Source organism: Pan troglodytes, chromosome 18, assembly GCF_028858775.2.
Source record: "Pan troglodytes isolate AG18354 chromosome 18, NHGRI_mPanTro3-v2.0_pri, whole genome shotgun sequence".
NCBI lineage: Eukaryota > Metazoa > Chordata > Mammalia > Primates > Hominidae > Pan > Pan troglodytes.
This window is the reverse complement of record NC_072416.2, coordinates 31,599,319-31,620,195: the sequence shown is the minus strand read 5'-3', so window position 1 is coordinate 31,620,195 and position 20,877 is coordinate 31,599,319. Positions and strand designations below refer to the sequence as shown.

The 20,877-nt window shown below is 52.5% G+C and overlaps 3 protein-coding genes across 8 annotated transcripts in view; 1 reads left to right on the top strand and 2 right to left on the bottom strand.

Moving 5' to 3' along the window:
- LOC112207873 (nuclear pore complex-interacting protein family member B8) overlaps positions 1-20,877 on the top strand; it is a 159,251-nt gene that overhangs the window by 103,074 nt on the left and 35,300 nt on the right. The window lies entirely within an intron of this gene.
- Positions 2,713-20,737, bottom strand: SULT1A1 (sulfotransferase family 1A member 1). 6 transcript variants are annotated; one of them, XM_063796924.1, is made up of 13 exons: positions 20,225-20,274; positions 18,361-18,572; positions 17,177-17,247; positions 15,908-15,968; positions 7,247-7,308; positions 7,048-7,106; positions 5,823-5,974; positions 5,593-5,718; positions 5,407-5,504; positions 4,076-4,202; positions 3,886-3,980; positions 3,181-3,361; positions 2,713-3,058 (listed from the first exon to the last, which is right to left on the bottom strand). In XM_063796924.1, exons 4-13 carry the CDS (start codon positions 15,942-15,944, stop codon positions 2,946-2,948), a joined length of 1,050 nt encoding a protein of 349 aa, XP_063652994.1. In that variant the 5' UTR covers positions 15,945-15,968; positions 17,177-17,247; positions 18,361-18,572; positions 20,225-20,274; the 3' UTR covers positions 2,713-2,945. The 6 variants fall into 6 exon arrangements, with proteins under 6 accessions (XP_063652994.1, XP_054525095.1, XP_063652995.1 ...); XM_054669120.2 differs by lacking the exon at positions 18,361-18,572 and having other exon boundaries at positions 20,225-20,735; XM_063796925.1 differs by lacking the exons at positions 15,908-15,968; positions 18,361-18,572 and having other exon boundaries at positions 20,225-20,737.
- LOC107973070 (mpv17-like protein) lies at positions 7,288-20,816 on the bottom strand. Its single transcript, XM_054669123.2, is given in 4 exon segments — positions 7,288-7,308; positions 15,908-15,968; positions 17,177-17,247; positions 20,225-20,816. Coding segments are annotated over 3 exon segments (672 nt in total). The 3' UTR covers positions 7,288-7,308; positions 15,908-15,959.

Here is a 20,877-nt window from a genome sequence, read left to right as displayed (position 1 = left end):
CTTAGAAGTGACGCCTCTTCCCACCCATTATGAAGAGTTGTGTGAGACTCCCATAAAGGGAGTTTTTCCTGCAGTAATCAACACTGTCCCACCCTGACAAGCAGTCCCTTCTGAACTTGCTCAAGGTGTATTGTCTATTCTGCAATTAACTTTCAATATACTGTTTTCTTTTGCAATAAGTTATTCTATGCTCCACTTCTTTGCTGTGTGTCTCTTGTTTAAATCATTTTATTTATTATTATTATTATTTTAGATGGAGTCTCACTCTGTGGCCCAGGCTGGAGTGCAGTGGCGCAATCTCGACTCACTGCAACCTCTGAGTCCTGGGTTCAAGCGATTCTCCTGCCTCAGCCTTCTGTGTAGCTGGGATGATAGGGCTCACCACCACGCCTGGCTAATTTTATATTTTTAGTAGAGACAGGGTTTCGTCATGTTGGCCAGGCTGGTCTTGAACTCTTGACATCAGGTAATCCACCCCTCTCAGCTTCCCAAAGTGCTGGGATTACAGGTGTGAGCCACCGCGCACCGCCTACTTAATTTATTTTAACCCAAGAGGACGAGAACCCAGGTATCACAGAGTGTCCCCAGACAGATTGACACAACCTGCCAGGAGACACACCATGAGCTGGCAGTCATGGCATCAGTGGAAGGCCAACCCCCAGATGGACCCCAAGGCCTTGTTCCAGAAGGAGCAGCTCATGTTGGCCCTGTAACCCCAGGCCACCTGCTTCTACTGTGCCCTGATCCATGCGCCCCTACAGCGGGTAAAGCAGCCTCCAGGGGAGAGGTCATTGGTGACACCAGGAACAGGCTGATCAGAGAAGCTAGGGGTCCTCTTCCTGCTCTGTCCCCCTTGTCCTCATCTCCCGAGCTAATGGGACCTGCCAGCAGCCCTCCCTCTTCCACTCCAGCCCCAAAGGCTACTGTCCCCTTGCCAGCCCTGGCAGCCTTGGCAAGCCCCAAGTCAGCAGCTTCCCTTCTACAGCCCCAGGAGAACCAGCTCTGAGCCAGGAAGCTCCTGCCCTGAACCCACGGCTCCTGCCCCCTCATGCTCCTGGTGACATGGGACACAAGCCACCTGAGGCCAGGATCTCTGCCTGCCACCATCTGGGCTGCCCTCGGTCCTCTGAACACAGAGTCCCTGAAAGGCAGCAGACCCTCTAGCTATGGCCCCACTGGGGAAGGAGTCAGTACCTCTTCCTCTCTCCACCTTTTTCACTGCTCTGGGCCTCCAGCCACTGAGAAAAGAGCTCCATAGCAGCAGGGACTGGGCCAAGACTTCTTGACCCCAGAGTGAACAATGGCAGGAGTGGCTGAAAGTTCACGGCCCAGAGCCTCCTGTGGTCTAGGCTGGGGGAAGGGGGTGCCTGTCATGGCCTGGGGATCTCTGAGCAGCTCCTCCTGTCTGCCTGCCCCACAGCCCCAGGATGACTACTTGGTCCTGTTTGAAGACACTCCTATGCTTGAGTGTCTTCAAGTATTCCCCTCCCCTCAGCGTGGCCCAGAGGTAGGTGGTGGCTTGTAAGGAGCCCAAGAAAAAGTGACGCTGCCTGGCGGACTCGCCATCCACCAACAACACAGGGCAGGACAGCAGAGGATGTGCTGGGATTAAACACATTCCCCTTCCACTCGTCTCCTGGGTTTTACTTCTCCAGACCCTTTCCCCTCTCCAAACAGGTCAAGTTGAGGAGCTGGAGAGGAGAGGTGGCCGTATTTGGCCCCAGTGGGCAATCACTCTTTCAGCTCAGGGTTTCTCTTGGCTTGGAATAGAGACTCTGCATTGAACACAAATCATAGTTGTGTTGTTGTTGTTTTGTTGTTGTTGTTGTTTTAAGACTGAGTCTTGCTCTGTCGCCCAGACTGGAGTGCAGCGGTGTGATCCCGGTTCAATGAAACCTCCACCTCATGGATTCAATCGATTCTCCCACCTCAGCCTCTGGAGTAGCTGGGATTACAGGCGCCCATCATCATGCCCATCTAATTTTTGTATTTTTAGTAGAGATGGGGTTTTGCCATGCTGGCCAGGCTGGTCTTGAACTCCTGACCTCAAGTGATCTGCCAGGCTGAAGTGCTGAGATTACAGGCATAAGCCACTGAGCCCAGGTCAAATAATAACTTAATTTAATTTAATTATTTATTTATTTTCAAGACAGAGTTTTGCTCTTATGCCCAGGCTGGAGTGAAGTGGCACGATCTTGGCTCACTGCAACATCCGTCCCTGGGTTCAAGCGATTCTCCTGCCTCAGCCTCCAGAGTAGCTGAGGTTACAGGTGTCTGCCACCATGCCTGGCTAATTTTTGTATCTTTTTTTTTTTTTAGTAGAGACAGGGTTTCACCATGTTGGCCAGACTGGTCCTGAATCACAATTTATGTTAAGTAAATTGTATTTTATTTATTTCTCAAGCAAGATTTGCTCTGTCCCTCAGGCTTGAGTGGATTAGCCCAGTCACAGCCAACTGCAGCCATAACCTCCCTGGCTCAGGCGATCCTCCTGCCTTCACTTGTCAAGTAGTTGGGACTACAGGTGCCCGCCATCACGTACAGATAATTTTCTCAAATTTTTGTAGGGATGATGTCTTGTAATGTTGAACAGGCTGGTCCCAAACTCCTGTCCTCCAGTGATCCTCTAGCCTCAACTTCTCAAATTGCTGGGATTACAGGCATGAGCCACTCTGCCTGGCCCACAATCATATTTTATTCTCTTTTTAAAAATTGGTTTTATTTTATTTTATTTTTTTAACAGAATCTCACTATGTTGCCCAGGTTGGTCTCGAACTCCTGGGCTCAAATGATCCTCCCACCTCAGCCTCCCAAATTGCTGGGATTACAGACATGACCTACCGTCCCTGGCCCTCAATTCATATTTTATTCTTGGTCAGGATTGATTCGCCCCTTGGTCAGGCTTGATTCGCACACTCCCTCTGCAGTGACTCCAGGAGCCCCTCTCACAGCTCAGAGCGGAAGCTGAGGCTGCAGCCTGCCATCTTCTCCGCATAGTCCGCATCGAAGCGCTCATTCTGCGCCACGGTGAAGGTGGTCTTCCAGTCCCCAGCCATGCCTGGGGGAGGAAGGCAGGGAGCAAAGCTGGAGTCTCATCCCAGGGGAGGCCCCGAGTGCCTATGGGGAGGCTCCAGCTGCTGCTCCCACCCGCCCCAAACCCCCGTGCTGGCCGGCACCCACCTTTCCTCATGAAGGGGGAGATGCTGTGGTCCATGAACTCCTGGGGGACGGTGGTGTAGTTGGTCATAGGGTTCTTCTTCATCTCCTTGAACGACGTGTGCTGAACCATGAAGTCCACGGTCTCCTCTGGCAGGGAGCGCCCCACAAACTCCAGGATCTTTTGAATCTCCCTTTTGGGGTTCTGAGCAGCAGAGAGCTCCTCAGTGGAGGCTCAGATTGCTGATTCAGGAAAAGTAAAAGGGGTCCCCTTCTCTAACCTCAGAGGCGATCTGGCCACTTCTCCTAGAAACCCTGCAGAGCCAACTCCTCAACCCCCAGAGCCCCAGTCCCGGGGGTAAAAAGAATTGCTCTCTGCCCTGTGATCCCATCATGAGCTCGGCTTGGCACCTATGGGTGAGGACCGTGATGGTCTTCTTCTGTGACTGTGGCCCTGGGTAGCACACCCTTTGGCAGGGAGTAGCAATAGGACTAAGTTTCTGATCCGTGGCCCCCCATGCAGCTGACTCAGGTGTGGGAGATGAGAGCTGTGTGGGGCCCGCTGCCAGGTGGGGCCTGTAGCAGGGAGGCCTGGGCCAAGAAGGCAGGATGGGGAATCCGGGCCTGCTGTGGGGGCTGCCAAGGAGGGGGCTGGGTGACCTTGGTGGGTCCCTGTGAGGTGCCGGCCCCCAGGTGTCACATGGAGGGAAGCTTCACAGGTGGTCTCACCTCCTTCATGTCTTCATAGAAGAGGTAGAGAACAGGGTGGGTGCGGCTCAGCTCCCACCACTCCTGCACGTGCTGGTACCAGGATCCATAGGACACTGGAAAAGTGGGCAAGGGGTGCCAACACAGGGTTGCTGTGCGTTGTAGCCACCACCCCTCGGCTCCACACTTTCCTTCCTCCCATCAAACCCACCTTCTCCGACCATGAACTTCTCCAGGAAGCTGTCCCAGGTCCCAGGCTCAGGGTGGACCTTGGCCATGTGGTAGAAGTGGTAGTAGGAAACCGCCACATCCTTTGCGTTGCGGGCAACATAGACCACCTGCAGGGGCAGAAGACTCAACCCCAGCACCATCACCACACAGCCTGCCCCAGGCCAGCTCATCTCTTGGATTGGCAAAGGAGGAACCTGAGGCTTACAGGCTGACTTGTTTGAGATCTCACGGCACCGGTAGGGCCAAGCCAGGATCTGAACCCTGCTCAGAAGCCAAAGTCCTGCCTGGTCCCTGAGACCATCATATTCTATAGTAATATAATCTGCATCAATGCGTCACACCCCGATCTGGACCAAGGCATGCTCCACCAGCCGTGATCCCACCGCCACCAAATTTTGTGGGCCTGTGAGGACCCACCCTCTAGCTTTCTTAGGTCTACACTGAAGAGTCTTATGTTCTTGGTCATCAGAGCAAGAGGCAGACAGTCCCCGCCGCAGAAGATGAGACAAGGCTGGAGGAAGTGAGGCGACTTTCCCAGAAGAACAGGACCAAAGCTGGGCTGAGCCAGGGCCTCCTTCCCTGGATTCACATGCCCCACACCTGGACCTTTGCTTTTTCTTTTTATTGTGGGATTTATTTTATTTTATTTTATTTATTTATTTTTGAGACAGAGAGTCTCAAAAAAAAAAAAAAAAAAAGACCTTGGTCTTTCTTTTTTTCTGTTACCGAAGTTGGAGTGCACTGGAGTGATAATAACTCACTGCAACCTTGACCTCCCAGGCTCAAGCAATCCTCCAACCTCAGACTTTCCAGTAGCTGGAACTACAGCGCCATGCCACCATGCCCTGCTGATATTTTGCATTTTCATAGAGATGGAGTCTCCCCATGTTTCCCGGGCTGGTCTGTAACTCCTGAGCTCAAGTGATCCACCCAATTTGGCCTCCCAAAGTGCTGGCATTACAGCAGTGAGCCACCACAGGTGCCACACTTTTATTTTTATTTATTTATTTATTTATTTATTTATTTTTGTGAGTTTTGCTCTTGTTGCTCAGGCTGGAGTGCAATGGTGGGATCTCTGGCTCACCACAACCTCCTTCTCCCGGGTTCAAGTGATTCTCCTGTCTCAGGCTTCGGAGTAGCTGGGATTACAGGCACCCGCCACCACACCCGGCTAATTTTGTATTTTTAGTAGAGACAAGGTTCTTCTATGTTGCTCAGGGTGCTCTCAAACTCCCAACCTCAGGTGATCTGCCTGCCTCAGCCTCCCAAAGTGCTGGGATTATGGATGTGAAACACTGTGCCCAGCCTCACCTTGACCTTCTGATCCAACAGAGTCTGGGGGAGCAGAGCCAGGGGCAGGTGTGTCTTCAGGAGTCGTGGGGCCGGTGTGTCTTTCAGAGTCTCCATCCCTGAGCAGTGGGTCAGGGAAGGTCTGGTGAGCTGAGCCCCAGCCCTGTCTTCCTCCACTCCCCTTGCACCCAGGACACACTCACACACCTGAGGGAATCCCTGGGGCTTTGAACTCAAGGAAGGGCACCCGCATGAAGATGGGAGCTCGGTGACACTTCTCCAGGTCACCGCCCTGGTAGATCATGTCCAGAATCTGGCTCACCCAGGTGGTGCCTGGAGAGGGAGGGAGATGGGAGGTGAGCAGGCTGAGGGCACGACCTCGCTGGCCAAGGTGGGGACTGCCACCTGGGAGAGGGTGGGTGGCCCTCCTCACTTACCGGACTTGGGGTAGGTGCTGATGAGCAGGTCATCAGGCCGGGCCTGGAAGCTTTGCAGGGGCCCCAGTGCCTCTGCAAAGTACTTGATGAGCGGGACCCCCTTCACGTACTCCAGTGGCGGGCGGGAGGTGTCCTGGATCAGCTCCATGTTCCTGTGTCAGGGGCCAGAGCCAGGCCCGTTCCCTTACCACCATCACAACAGCAAGAAAGTGGAATTCTTGCTTTCAGGGAAGTCACTGAGGCCTAGGGAGGCTGAGTGACTTGCCCGCACTCACAAAGCCAGTCAGTGGCGGGGCTGGGGCTGAAAACCAGGTCAGGCTCTAATGCGGTGGTTCCCCAGCCTGGCCGCACCTTTCATTCACCTGCGGAGCTGTTCAAAATCCCAGGGCCTGGGCCATGGTGCAGACCAGTGAAAGCACCCTCGTCGGGCAAGGCCCAGATATCAGGGTGTGTGAAGTTCTCCAGGAGAGTCCAGCTGCACTGAGGAAGCTCTAGGACCTTCCTGTGCTGTCTCCCTGCCAGCCAGCGCCCTTTGTCTCACCATTTCCTGCTGGGACCCCCAGCCTCCACCCAGTGGAGATGCTCTCCTCCTTGAGCCCCTCAGCCCCTCACATGTGGAAACCTCCCAGGCCAGCCAGGCCTGTGATCCACTTGCCTGGCCACAGTCCATCTGGGCTCCAGGACAAACACAGCCCATCGAGGAACTGAGCTGCTACTAGGGGCCAGAGCTGCTGTGGGAATGAACAAAACTCTGATGACTCAGCAAAAGCACAGGCCTAGGCAGGGTGGCTCCCACCTATAATCCCAGACCCTAGGGAGGCTGAGGCCAGGAGTTGGAGACCAACCTGGTGCAGCATTGCAAGACCCCATCTCTAAAAATCTTTAAAAAAATTCTTAAACATTAACCAGGCAGGACGGTGAGGGCCTGTAGTCCTAGCTACTCCAGAGGCTGAGGCAAGAGAATCACTTGAGCCCAGGAATTCAAGGCTGCAGTGGCCAGGATCCCACAGCACTCCAGCCTGGGTGACAGCAAGACCTGTCCTCCCCGGGGGAAAAAAAACAAACAAACAAGGGAAGGGAGGGGGATTCACGCAGGCCAGGGTTGTCTGAAAAGGGATATCCATGGGGAAAGGGCAGGGATGGCAGAGGCCTCAGCTTCTGGAATGTTAGAGCCACAAGCTGAGCAGGGTGAGGGCGCCCTGGGCCATTCCACTGTGTCACTCACCTGAGCTCTTGGGAACCTGGCCTTATGCCCTCCTCGCCCGCAGTGGCTGATTGTGGGTGCTGTGTGGGGAATGCAGGGTTGTTCTCTGAGCTGAGGGTTTCCTAGGTCCAGTGTGGGAGGGATCTGGAGCCGGGGCTGGACTTAGATTTGCTTCCGGAAGGAAGGGGTGGGGTTGGGGGTGGGGGAGCTTCTCCATTACCCTCCTTAGTTTGCCAGCTGGAGACAAGCTTAAAGTGATCTCCAAAGCCATGACTGAGTTTGCTGTGTAGAAAACAGAAGAATGAAAGGGGAAAGGCCCAATGGTGGGTTTGTTTTTGTAGGTTTTTTTTTTCTGTTTTTTTTTTTTTTTTTTTTTTTGAGCTGTCACGGGGCTCCTGACCTGCCCCTGAACTCCACCCTGCCAGGCAGGCCAACAGACAAGCTTTCTCTAATTGACCCAGGCAAGAGAGGGGAGGGATTGGAGGAGAAAGATGGGATAGGCAGGCCCTGGAAAGGTCACCTACCTGCTGGCTCCAGGCCAGTCTTGAAGGCGCCAGGGGTTCTGGCCCAGTGCAGCCCACAGGCCTCCAGCAGCCCATGCACTCCAGGCTCTGACCACAAGGCCAGTCTAGAGGGATGTGTGTGGGCAGAGTGAAGGGGCAGGGGTGGAGCAGAGCATGGATGCATAGAACAAGAAAGAACAAGGACACTGCAGTCCCATTGCCCTGGGAGTCAGCCCCAGCTTCATGGCTCCTGGGGACCTCATAGAACATTGATAGAAGATCCTAGAAGAACCACAACCCGTGGCAGGTGGTTTTCTTTCCCTGGGTTTGAAGGAGGCTCCACAGACAAGAGACCAGAGGAGGCCGAGGTTTGGAAGCCACAGGGCCCCGTGGAAGGGGGGCATCCCCCCATCCTCCTCGTTCTTTATCCTCACTTTAAAGTCCAAGGTCAAGCTGTGCACGAGACAGGTAAACAACCATCTGAGTAAAGGTGAATCTCCCCAGACTTCCAAGAAATGCGTGAGTTCAGAGGCAAGCGGACAGGTGGGAGTGTGGGGGAAGCTGAGGCATGGGGCTTCCAGGCAGAGGAGAGGCTTCTCATATGCTAGGGCCATGGGCCCCTCCTCCCTCCTCTGTGCCCATGAGGAATCCCCGTGACTGGCAGGTCCTCAGGCTACTAGCTCCACCCCTGCCCTCAGCAACCCTCAGGAGGTCCGCCTTGACTGACTTTGTATTGCACTCTAGTAACAACCTGTCGGACCCACACCGGGTGGCACAGAAAAGAGGCGAGAATGTGAGATTAATAGAGTGGTAGCAAGTGAATAGAAAATCCCAGGCAGCAGTTTCACATGAGGAGAAGAAGGACACTTGAAATAGCTGCATGTGCTAAGGGCCAATAAGTCCCTGAAAAATAGGATGAGGACCAAGCTGGCTACGACCAACCAGACACAACATGGCGCTGTATTTGATGTAGGTTTCACCTAGGATCTCATTGTATGATCAGTAACATATGAAACCATACACCCACCAGTGCCAAGACGGCTCCAGGAACACCTGTATTTGGGTGTAAATTGTGGCACCACGGTCTTGAGAAATCTTTACCTTTTCCTGGAATCTTCATGAATATACCCCTCTTTAGTTAAAGAAGCCCATAAAGGTCAGCCCCACACCTTGTAGGGCATGAGACACTCTCTTGAGGACCCCCACGTTCCTCTTCTTGAGTGAGTCCCTTTACTCTGCAAGAAATCTGCCTACGTTCATGACTTTTGCACTTGTCCTTAAATTGTTTCTGGCTAAGGTGCCAAGAGCCTGGAGAAGGCCTGGCGCAGTGGCTCACTCCTGTAATCCCAGCACTTTCGGAGGCCGAGGCAGGCAGATTCCCTGAAGTCGGGAGTTTGAGACCAGCCTGACCAACATGGAGAAACCTTGTCTCTACTAAAAATAGAAAATTAGTCAAGCCTGGTGGCACACGCCTGTAATCCCAGCTACTCGGGAGGCTGAGGCAGGAGAATCGCTTGAACCCGGGAGGCGGAGGTTGCGGTGAGCCAAGATCACGCCATTGCACTCCAGCCTGGGCAACAAGAGTGAAACTCTGTCTCAAAAAAAAAAAAAAAAAAAAAAAAGCGTGGAAACGGGCTGAGGTCGATGTCCCACCGGTCTTTGATGACCTCCCCTAGGCCACCAGTATCTGGAGGGGATTAGGGACACTGAGCTCCAGCAGGGCTATCCAGTGTGCCTGCAGAAACAAGAAGGTTGGTCACAGGCAGCCCAGGACAGGGAGTGGGGTAGGGAGGCTGGGGCCAAAGCCCACTCACATCTTCTAATTCCGAGTCTTCTACTATTTCCCCGGTGCTCATCCATCACAGGCAGATCAGGTCACCCAAAGCAGTGACACCTCACAGCTACCAAGGCATGGGGCCAGAGAGAGAGACAGAGTCAGGCATCACAAGCCCCCTCCAGGCTCAGCCCTGAATACCAAGATCAGGACACGGCTGCCCCGGCCTGGATTGCACAACTGGGCACCCTCTTCCCAAAGCTGGACCAGGCTGGGGCCGGGGGACTGCACTCAGCTAGGGCATTGGCCCTCTAGGGGCAGAAGCTGCCCTGGTTCTTCCGGAAGGAACTCCTCTCACAGGCAGATCACGTGGGCTCTTAGCCAACAGCCAGGGTTGGGGCAACACAAGGGCCCTGCTTCATCCTGACCCAGGCAGCAGGCAGGTAAGAGACAAGGAGGGAGAGGCAGCTGGCAGCAAGCCCCTCTATGCAGCAGGCACTGTTCCGGGCATTACACAGCTCCATCCCGTGAGGCAGGGGTGACTGTTATTTGAATCTTACAGATGAGGAAATGGAGGTGGGGGTTTAAAATCCTTGCCCCTGGGACTAAGCTGGTGCAGGTCCTGGGAGCATCAGCAGTGATTGATTGAGTCACAGCCTCACCACTGCAGCCAGACCTGACCTTCCTCACAGCTCAGCAACACCCAGCAGGTCACTGAATCTCCACAGGGCAAGTCCTCTACTCACTCACAATTAGCGGGAGCTCAGTAGAAGGCACCCGTTTTCCATTATTTTATTAACTATTTCTTGGCTATCGTCTCTGTGCAGGACTTTGTTCTACAGCAGTGACAAGAGCTGCCCTCGGGCAATTTAGTGCAAAGGTTGGGGTGGGAGAGACTAACGAGAGTCATAAAGCACCTAGCCGGTGAGATAGTAAGTATTCAGGTAAAGAAGCAGACGGGGAAGTACACAAGAGGTGCAATTTTATTTTATATTTTTAGAGACAGTTTCTTGCTCTTTTGCCCAGGCTATAGTGCAGTGGAGCGATCATAGCTCACTGCAGCCTCCAACTCCTGGGATCAAGCGATCCTCCCACCTCAGCCTCCCCCCGTAGCTGGGACTACAGGCATATGCCACCATGCCCGGCTTCTCAGAGCTGCAATTTTAAATCGGGAGATAGAGAAGACCTCCCTGTGGAGGTGGCAGGTCATCAAGATAGGTGTAGAGAAGAACCTTCCAGTCAAAGGGAAAAGGCAGGTCCTGCTGTGCTCAGGAATGGCCAGAACTACTATCATCCCATCTTAGAGACGGGGACAGGGCCGCAAAAGTGTCAGGGCGTTTCCTGGCTCCTCAACAAACAGCTGGATCCGAAGTGGTCTGGGGGATGAGCCGCCCTGCCTGGGGCGGACCTCCCCTGGAGCTCAAGGGCTCGCAGGGCGCACAGGCCTCTTGGGCCCCGGATCCGGCTCAGGCTCGGGCTTGGTGTCAGCAAAGGGACCTGCGCGGTGCCCTGGGGCCGGGGAGGCCCGAAGGCCATCGACCGTGCGGCGCGGCGCATAGAGGTCCCGGCGGAGGTCGGGGTGCAGCGGGAGTAGGAGGCGCGCCTATGGAGGGGGTTCCAGGCCCACTCCAACAGCGGCAGGATACGGAGGAGTTAGGGCGGCTCCAGGCAGGGGGCGGACCCCAAGCCCTTGCCCACCTGCCGCCGCCTGGTCTCCTTCCTTACCCGAAGGGTTGCCACGGCGGGCGGGAAGCCGTGCACGACGAGCACTTTCTCCCTGGGGAGGAGAACGGGGGTGTCCCTGTGAGCCCTGCCGCGCCCAACCGCTGGTCCCCTCCAATTCCACCCGAGAGCGGGGTCCTCACTCCCGGCTTCAGCCTAGCCCCAGGCCCTGCCCCTAAATGAAGTCACGCCCCCTGCACCTGCCCACCTCAGGCCGCGCCTCCAGCCCAGGTACCCACCTGTCCCCCCTCCTCTCCCTCCTGCGCTCCATCCGACCCCAGCATGCCCACCAAGACCCCTACGCTGGCCCGCATCCTGGATCATCACCTCCGCCCCAGCCAGCTCCTCCCCGGAGACCACCGCCAAGATTCCCAGGGCACTGTCTCCCCGTCATGCTCCTCCTCTGTGACAGTCCCGTCCCCACCCTGGACTCCCCACCCATGTCACAGGCATGCCCCTCCCTCTCATCAGGCTTGTGCCCAGCGGGGTCCGCCTCCTCCAGGAAGCCTTCCTCCTGGCACAGAGGCCCTTCCGGTCTCACCAGGAGTGCAATGGCCCGATTTGGCTCACTGCAACCTCTGCCGCTGCCCCCTGCCCCATCTTTCAAGCAATTCTCCTGCCTCAGCCTTTTGAGTAGCTGTAATTACAGGCATGTGCCACCATGCCCGACTAATTTTTGTATTTCTATTACAGACGGGGTTTCACCATGTTGGTCAGGCTGGTCTCGAACTCCTGACCTCAAGTGATCCAACCGCTTTGGCCTCCCAATGTGTTGGGTTTACAGGCTTGAGCCACCGCGCCAGGCCTGGGCCCTGCCTTTTGTGTGGCCCCCATTGTGCTGCTGGACCTGACAAGCAGGGCTGACAGTGAACCCCATATAAACGTGGCCCTGATGACGGGGGTTCAGGCAGTAGAGCAGGTAGATGCTGAAGAGGCGCCCCGGCCTAGCCGCGACTTCCGTGGAACTCTTTGAATTTTAGGAAATTCTCCTTAAACACACTTCTGGTTCAGCACCGACATCAAGAAGAGAGCCTCTCCAGCACCTCGAAACTCACTTTGTCCCTCCCTGGTTCTTCCCGCTGGGTGCCCACTATGCTGCGGTCTCGCCCATCTGTAGCTGAGCCCAGCAGCCCCTGTAGGACACCTGGCCGAACGGGTCACAGTCCTGCTGGGCTCACTCGGGAGATGGAGGCTCCCAGGGGCTCCTCCAACAGCCCCAGGGCTGCTCTCTGGTCACTGCACCTGCCTGGGCTGCCACTCTGCTTCTCATCTGCACAGCAGGAGAAAAACTCCACAGAGCGTGCTGTGGGCGGGGCCGGCTGTTCAGGGAGCACCGGGTCCTCACCCTGCCCCTGTCCTCCACACTTCCCTACATGGACTGTGCCCCTGGCTGCATCCTGCATTTTCCTCCTTTTGTCCACAGGTATGAGGTAGATGACATTGATGAAGAAGGCAAAGCGTGAGTGTCCAGGCCAGGGCAGGGCATGGAGCCTGGGGGCAGCCTAACAGCTGGGAAGGAGCATCCCCACCCGGCCACAGGTTGACACAAGCCCCTCTACCACCAGGAGACACACCGTGAGCTTGCGCCGGATCATCCCGCTGACCCGCTGGAAGGCCAACCCCAAGACAGACCCCGAGGCCTTGTTAGTCAAGGAGAAAACCATGTTCTCAGGATGCTGTGACCTTGGTGACAGCACGGCCAACACAGGAAGCCTGGGCAACACAGGCAGCTGGGCCCGGGGGACCACTACCACCAATACGCAGAGACCGGTAGTGGCCCCGAACGTCGGGCTGCGCTGTTATTTATTGGATACAAGGCTGAAGGGTCAGGGTAAAGAATGTGAGTCACCTCCAATGATAGGTAAGGTCACATGGGTCACGTGTCCACTGGACAGGGGGCCCTTCCCTGCCTGGCAGCTGAGGCAGAGAGGGAGAGGAGACAAAGAGAAAGACAGCTTATGCCATTATTTCTGCATATCAGGGACTATTAGTATTTTCACTAATTTACCACTGCTATCTAGAAGGCAGAGTCAGGTGTACAGGATGGAACATGAAGGTGGACTAGGAGTGTGACCACTGAAGCACAGCATCACAGGGAGACCGCTGGACCACGATCCGCCTGGTAACGGGCATCTTCCTAGATGCTGGTGTCACCGCTAGACCAAGGAGCCCTCTGGTGGCCCTGTCCAGGCAAAACAGAAGGCTCGCACTCCTGTCTTCCGGTCACACCTCACTATGTCCCTTCAGCTCCTATCTGTGTATGGCCTGGTTTTTCCTAGGCTATGATTATTGAGTGAGGATTATTATAATATTGGAAGAAAAAGTAATTGCTACAAACTAATGATTAATGATATTCATATATAATCATATCTAAGATCTATATCTGGTATAACTATTCTTGTTTTATGTTTTATTATACTGGAACAGCTCGTGTCCTCTGTCTCTTGCCTCGGTGCCTGGGTGGCTTGCCGCCCACAATTCTCCTGACTCAGCCTCCTGAGTAGCTGGGATTACAGGCGTGCGCCACCATGCCTGGCTAATTTTTTGTATTTTTAGTAGAGACTGGGTTTCACCATTTTGGTCTGGCTGGTCTCGAACTCCTGACCTCAAGTGATCTGCTCACCTCGGCCTCTCAAAGTGGTGAGATTACAGGTGTGAGCCACCATGCCAGGCCAGTTTTATTTTTTTAAATACAGACAGGGTCTTGCTATGTTGCCCAAACTGGTCTCGAACTCCTAACCTCAAGGGATCCTCTCGCCTCAGCCTCCCAAAGTGTTAGGATTACAGGCATGAACCACCACACCCGACGTACTTCATTATTTCTTATGTGAACTTGGCTACAATAACCCCCCACTCTGGTTTCCTCTGCTGCAATTACCTAACCGTGAAGTGCAAGATCCTCAGCTCCGGGTGTTCAACAGTCTCCAGGATCCAAACTCATTCCAAGTTGCTCAACAAATACTCTGTGAACACCAAACTGCCTGTGGTTTCTCCCCTCTGGGCATACCGTGGTGCTTTACACATTGTCAACTCTACTCAGCTCTTCTGCCCCTGGAATGACCTGTCCCCCAGTAAGTGCCTAACTCCAGATCTTTTTTTTTATTTTTTATTTTTTATTTTGAGACAGGGTCTCGCTGTGTTACCCAGGCTGGAGTGCAGTGGCACAATCATAGCTTACTGCAGTCTTGACCTCCTGGGCTCAGGAGATCCTCCCACCTCAGCCTCCTGAGTAGCTGGGACTACAGGTGTGAGCCACCACGACCAGCTCATTTTTGTATTTGTGGAGATGAGGTTTCATCGTCACATTGTCCAGGCTGGTCTCAAATTCCTGAGCTCAAGCAATCTACCCACCTTGGCCTCCCAAAGTGCTAGCATTACAGGCATGAGCCACTGGTGCCTGGCCCCAGCAAGACTTCCTTGATCCCCACTCCCACACCTCCTCGCTGTGCTGAGTACCCATGGGCTCTGAGAGCATTTCTCATCGAACTCTAGTTAATGACTTGTCTATTTATCTATCTATCCCACTAGACTCTAAGTCCCTTTAGGACAGAATCTCTGTTTTATATGGTTTTTTGGGTATCTTCCACTAACACCTAGGACAGCACCTGGAAGACAGTTTCTTTTCTTTTCTTTCTTTTTTTTTTTTTTGTGACGGAGTCTCCCTCTGTTGCCAGGCTGGAGTGCAGTGGCACGATCTCAGCTCACTGCAACCTCCGCCTCCCGGGTTCCAGCAACTGTCCTGCCTCAGTCTCCTGAGTAGCTGGGATTACAGGCACCCGCCACCATGCCTGGCTAATTTTTGTATTTTTAGTAGTGACGGGGTTTCACCAAGTTGGGCAGGATGGTCTCAATCTCTTGACCTAGTGATCCGCCTGCCAAAGTGCTGGGATTACAGGTGTGAGTTGTCGTGCCCGGCCGACAATTTCTTATCACAAGAAATCTTCCCAAAAAATCTCCAAATGGGCTGGGCTTTAGACTGCTGGTATACCCTCTTTCTTTTCCTGAGGGTAGATGAGACTCACTCATTGTAACCACTGTTTTTTAAAACAGTATGCAAATATTCCTGCGGTTTTGTTCATTTACAAATCCCTGCCTGAAGCTTCTTTCTTTCCCAATTCTACTTCCTGCTCTTTTTTTTTTTTTGAACCAGGGCCTCACTCTGTCACTCAGGCTGGTGTGCAGCGGTGCAATCACAGCTTATTGCAGCCTCGACCTCCCAGGCTTGCAATCCTCCCATCTCAGCTTCCTGAGCAGCTGGGACAACAGACGCTTGCCACTATGCCCAGCTAATTTATTTTATTTTTGTAGAGATGGGGTCTCACTGTGTTGCGCAGGCTGGTCTGAAACTGCTGAGCTCTACCGATCCTCCTGCCTCAGCCTCCCAAAATGCTGGGATTACAAGTGTGAGCCGGCTACTTCCTGCTCTTTTTTTTTTTTTTTGAGACAGAGTCTCGCTCTGTCGCCCAGGCTGGAGTGCAGTGGCGTGATCTCGGCTTAGTGCAACCTCCGCCTCCCGGGTTCAAGTGATTCTCCTGCCTCAGCCTCCCAAGTAGCTGGGACTACAGGCTCGTACCACCATGCCCTGCTAATTTTTTTATTTTTAGTGGAGACAGGGTTTCACCATGTTAGCCAGGATGGTCTCGATCTCCCGACCTTGTGATCCACCCGCCTCCACCTCCCAAAGTTTTGGGATTACAGGCGTGAGCCACCGTGCCCGGCCTAAATTTTGCACTGGACTGGACTATATATATTTGTGCCGAGCAAACAGTAAAACCACTGATTTGCTTTGAACCTTGGAGTAACCCTTGGAAACCTTCTCCTTCACTATCAATACCTTTGTGACGTTAAAGTTCTTTTCACCAGGACTCCGCAGAATGCTCACCTGAAAACATTGGCTCTGAATGTGGGAATGATTCCATTAAGCCACTCACAGTCTACCATCCCTATTTTGCAAAAAGAATCCCAAATTTACAAAATAAATTGTCCCTTTGGCTGCAAAATTTACAAAATAAATTGTGATCTTTAATAAGAGTTAATATAATAAAGTCAGAAATCATTGAGAACATGGACTAAAATTCAGAGATATTATTTCTTTTCTTTTTTTCTTTTTGAGATGGAGTCTTGCTCTGTTGCCCAGGCTGGAGTGCAGTGGTGAGATCTTGGCTCACTGCAACCTGTCTTCAGATTCAAGTGATTCTCCTGCCTCAGCCTACTGAGTAGCTGGGATTACAGACATACACCACCGTGCCCAGCTAATTTTTGTATTTTTAGTAGAGACAGGGTTTCACCATATTGGCCAGGCTGGTTTCAAACTCCTGACATCAAGTGATCTGCCTGCCTCAGCCTCCCAGGTGTTGGGATTAGAGGCGTGAGCTACCGTGCCCGGCCCAGAGAAAGTATTTCTTTCCAATTCATGAGAAGTATAGACACTCTTAAAGCCTCTCCTCATACATCTATCAAAATAACTTTAAGATTTCTCTGTCAAAATATTGGACCCTTCTGCCAACCAAACTGGAGCTCTAATTTAGGAATAGTTTAATAAAAATGTACTTAATGTTGAGGTGGGAGAATAACTGGAGCACAGGAATTTGAGGCCAGCCTGTGCTACATAGTGAGACTGTCTCTATCAAAAAATTTAAAAATAATTAGCTGGGTGTGGTGGCACATGCCTGTAGTCTCAGCTACTCAGAAGGATGAGGTGGGAGGATCGCTTGAGCTCAGGAGGTCCAGGCTGCAGTGAGCCATGACCATGCCACTGCATTCCAGCCTGGGTGACAGAATGAGACCCTGTCTCAAAAAAAATTTTATTAAAAAAAATATATATACATATATATATCCATATATAGACACACACACACACAAAGAATCCTGATATGATTATACAAACGTATCAAATCATCACATGTATTCTGAAAATACATACATATATGTGTCAATTAAAACATTTTAAATCTTTATAAATATGTACACAAAAAGTATATATTTTTGTGGATCTATGTACATATATATACATATACACATATATACACAAAAAGTTACTGATTGTATATGTATATGTATATATGTTGTATTGTATATTGTGTGTGTGTGTGTGTATATATATATACACACACAAAAAGATACTGATTACATTTTCAAACGCCTGTCTTACCATATAGGTGTTCCAGAATTTCTGTTTCAGGTCCAAAAATATGTCATCCTTTCCCTGGAGAATGCTCATACCTATTTGCAAAAACACCAAAAGAATTTTAAAAGATTCAGTAGAGTACTGTATAACAGTTCATGTTTAAGTTTACCATTCCAAAATGCAAAGTAACCATCACTATCATCCATCAATATGACCCTCTGATCCAACAGTGAAAAGAGAACATAGACAGGTGCTGTGGCTCAAGCCTGTAATCCCAGCACTTTGGGAGGCCGAGGCAGGCAGATTGCTTGAGTCCAGGAGTTAAGAGACCAGCCTGGGCAACAGGGCAAAACCTCATCTCTACAAAAAATACAAAAATTAGCCAGGTGTGGTGGTGTGCCTGTAGTCATAGTTACTCAGGAGGCTGAGGTGGGAGGATTGCTTGAGCCTGGGAGGTGGAGGCTACAGTGAGCTGTGATCATGCCACTGCACTCCAGTCTGGACAACACAGCAAGACCCTGTCTCAAAAAAAAAAAAAAAATAGAACATAGTCTCCACTGTAAAACTAGAAAATTTTAAAGGAATGATAAATATGAAGTGAGAATAGCAGAATATAAAAGTTATAGCAGAACAATTATTTTTTCAAAAACTATAACAATCCACAAAAACAATCCAGTTACAATAGTGGGTCTATTGGTTACTTTTCTCTACCTTCCAAACATTTTGTGAAAAGTTGAACATTTGGACATTTTGAAATTTTAATTTCTATCTTTTAAAAAAAGCTAGTGGGCTGAGCACGGTGGCTCATGCCTGTAATCCCAGCACTTTGGGAAGTTGAGGCAAGCAGATCACCTGAGGTCAGGAGTTCGAGACCAGCCTGACCAACACGGAGAAACCCCGTCTCTACTAAAAATACAAAATTAGCTGGGTGTGGTGGCGCATGCCTGTAATCCCCGCTTCTCGAGAAGCTGAGGCAGAAGGATCACTTGAACCCAGAAAGTGGAGGTTGCAGTCCAGCCAGGATGATAAAGCGAGACTCTTTCTCCAAAAAAAAAAAAAAAAAAGAAAAGAAAAGAAAAAGAGAACAATTTCACTAATTTCACTAGTTGTTTCCTCATTTGTAATATGAGAGTAATAAGAACAATCTCAGGTGCGAGGGCTCACGTCTGTGATCCCAGCACTTTGGGAGGCCATGATGGGCAGATTACTTGAGTTCAGGAGTTCGAGACGACCCTGGCAAACATGGTGAAACCTTGTCTCCATTAAAAATGCAAAAATTAGCCAGGCATGGTGGTATGCATCTGTAATGCCAGCTACTTGGTAGGCTGAGGCAGGAGGATCGCTTGAACCTGGAGATGGAGGTTTCAATGCGCTGAGATCAGGCCACTGCACACTCCAGGCTGGGCAATAAAACAAGACTCTGTCTCAAAAAAAAAAAAAAAAAAAAAAAAAGAAGAAGAAGAAGAAGAAAAGAAAAAGAGAACAATCTCACTAGTTTTTTGAGGATTAAATAGCATTCTGGTCCCCTATCCCTTCACCGCTGTACAAGGCTTCTTTAACAGTTGCTAGGAAGTTGTTTGCAAATCTAGTCTGCAAATCACACGCTGGGACCAGGCACAGACCTTCTGATAAAACAGGAGGCCCTAGCTCCCGGGCTGTCTGTTCTCCTGACCCACTGACCCCGTCAGGCTTAAGACCCATAGAGATTTTCTCCCCAGTTACCCACCCCATCCCCTTCAAGGCAATAGAAATTGCAATGATGATAGAGGCCACAGGGCCCCTCCTGTGAGCAGACGGAGGATCTCCAAAGATTACAAGAATTTAACCAACTTGAGTGATCAGCCTGTTTTACAGCCTCCTGACCTCAACCTGTTCTTCCCCAGCCCTGGGTGGAATGAGGTCACCCTGTTTGTTTAAATCAGCTCCTAAATGACCCCAGGTTACTTACAGATGAACCCAAGTTAACTCTCCTCATTACCATGCTAAAGTCTTCACCCCGGGAGAAGCTATAGCTTCATGACTATAACCTATGCAACCTATGTGCTAGCATCGTGACTCACTGGGACCCCTACTCTACATGCAATCATGCACCCTCTCCTTTCTCCATCACCCCATAAAACCCTCCTGTCTCTTTCTCTGGAGGACACACTACTTGGGAGAATATGTCCAGTGTCTTCCTTTCTTGTGCCAAGTAAAACTCCCATTGATCAAAACCCGCCTCTTGGTGGAGTCATTTGTGACTCGTTAAGGGAATGAACCCCGGTATTTTTCAGGTAACATTTCCATTGTTCTTATTGTACGCAGTAGAGAAGGTTTCCACAGTCAAGCCCCTGTGCCCCACACCCCAGGCCCGGGTCGGATTTTCTAAGGAGAGGGTTCCCTGAACCCTCACAGGTATATAGTCCTCTATGGCAAGGATCCAAGGTCCCTTGATGTTTTCCGTGAGACCCCAGGGGAAAATCTTGTTACCAAAGCAGGACTAGGCCCCTGGGCATGAATTTGCTGAAGATCCAGGCCCAACCTCAGATTCCACCTGCTCTGCCCCCCAGGGTCACGGGTCCCCTTGCATTTTGTTCCTGTGTTGGCCCCGGGGCCCCAGGTGTGGATTTTCTGAACAGCAGGTCGGTTCCTTCCCTGTCCCACGATTGGTTCACGGTCATTGCAGCTGCTATGGCCTTGAACTGGGATCTCCTTTATTTTCCCGTGGGCCTTTTTCAGGGGGCAAAGACCTCCGCAGCCCTGCCTACCTCCAGCCTTGGCCTACACCCAACCCCAGAGTCTGAGCCCCGACCCTAGTCCTCTAAATTCCTGACCTGCTGTACCTCTGGCTCCCCAATTTCTCGGCTCCCCAGCCAGTGCCTCCTGCAACTTCTCGCAATCAAACACCCCAGTCTCCAGCCTTTGCCCTGGCCCTTCAGGCCTCTGAAGCAGCTCCGGTCTCAGAGCCCCGGCTCCTGCCCGGGTCCCCAGGCTCCTGCAGCGCCCTCCCTCCAGCCGCTTGATCCCCGAGTCCCTGCCTCCAGTCCCCCAATACTGGGTCCCACCCCCCAGGTCCCCCCCCCGGCCCCTCACCGGCGTAGAAGGCCGAGACCGCGATGGGCGCACCGACCCCCTGGTCGCACAGCAACTTGGCCAGCACGGCGTGCGGCGCTCGGCCTGGGAGCGCGCGCTCCAGCAGGCCCAGCCACACGTAGTTGAAGTTGGCGTGGAAGGTCACCACCAACGTGGCCACGCGCCGCGTCTGGCGCCAGTCGGCCTCGCGGCCCTGCAGCCGTTGCTGCAGCACGTCCCCGGCGGAGACGAGCGAGCTAAGGCACACTGGTAGAGCGTAGAGCTACGTTGCTCTAGCAACTTAGAGCAGCACGTTGGTGGGCCGCGGGTGGCGCCGGGCCGTGCGCGACAACGCCGGCCACCAGCCCGCCATGTCCGCGCTGTGGGCGCCCGCGATCAGGAGCCCGCGTGGTCGGAGGCTTCCTGCACCGCCTCCGGGCCTCGCCAGCCTCCAGCAGCTACTGCGCTGCAGCAGCCGGCACCTGCAACTGCCTCCTCCAGGAGCTCCGGAGCGGTTGGGCGCCCCGCGCACACGCAGCTCGCGCCGTCCAATCCGGAGGCCACGGGCCGTCGTGGGGGCTGAACGTTTGAAAGGTGCCCGGCCCACCCCCATGCATGGGTCCGTTGACACAAAATACCCAGAATAGGCAAAGCCACAGAGGCAGAAAGCATGG

Excerpts from the sequence above, each read along its gene's own strand:
- SULT1A1 (XM_054669120.2), bottom strand. The coding sequence starts at position 15,944 with ATGGAATCATTCCCACATTCAGAGCCAATGTTTTCAG. Across the intron at positions 5,975-7,047 it reads CCAGGTTCCCAAGAGCTCAG|GAACATGGAGCTGATCCAGG; the intron begins GTGAGTGACACA and ends CCCCTGACACAG. Across the intron at positions 5,505-5,592 it reads AGCCCCAGGGATTCCCTCAG|GGATGGAGACTCTGAAAGAC; the intron begins GTGTGTGAGTGT and ends CCCACTGCTCAG.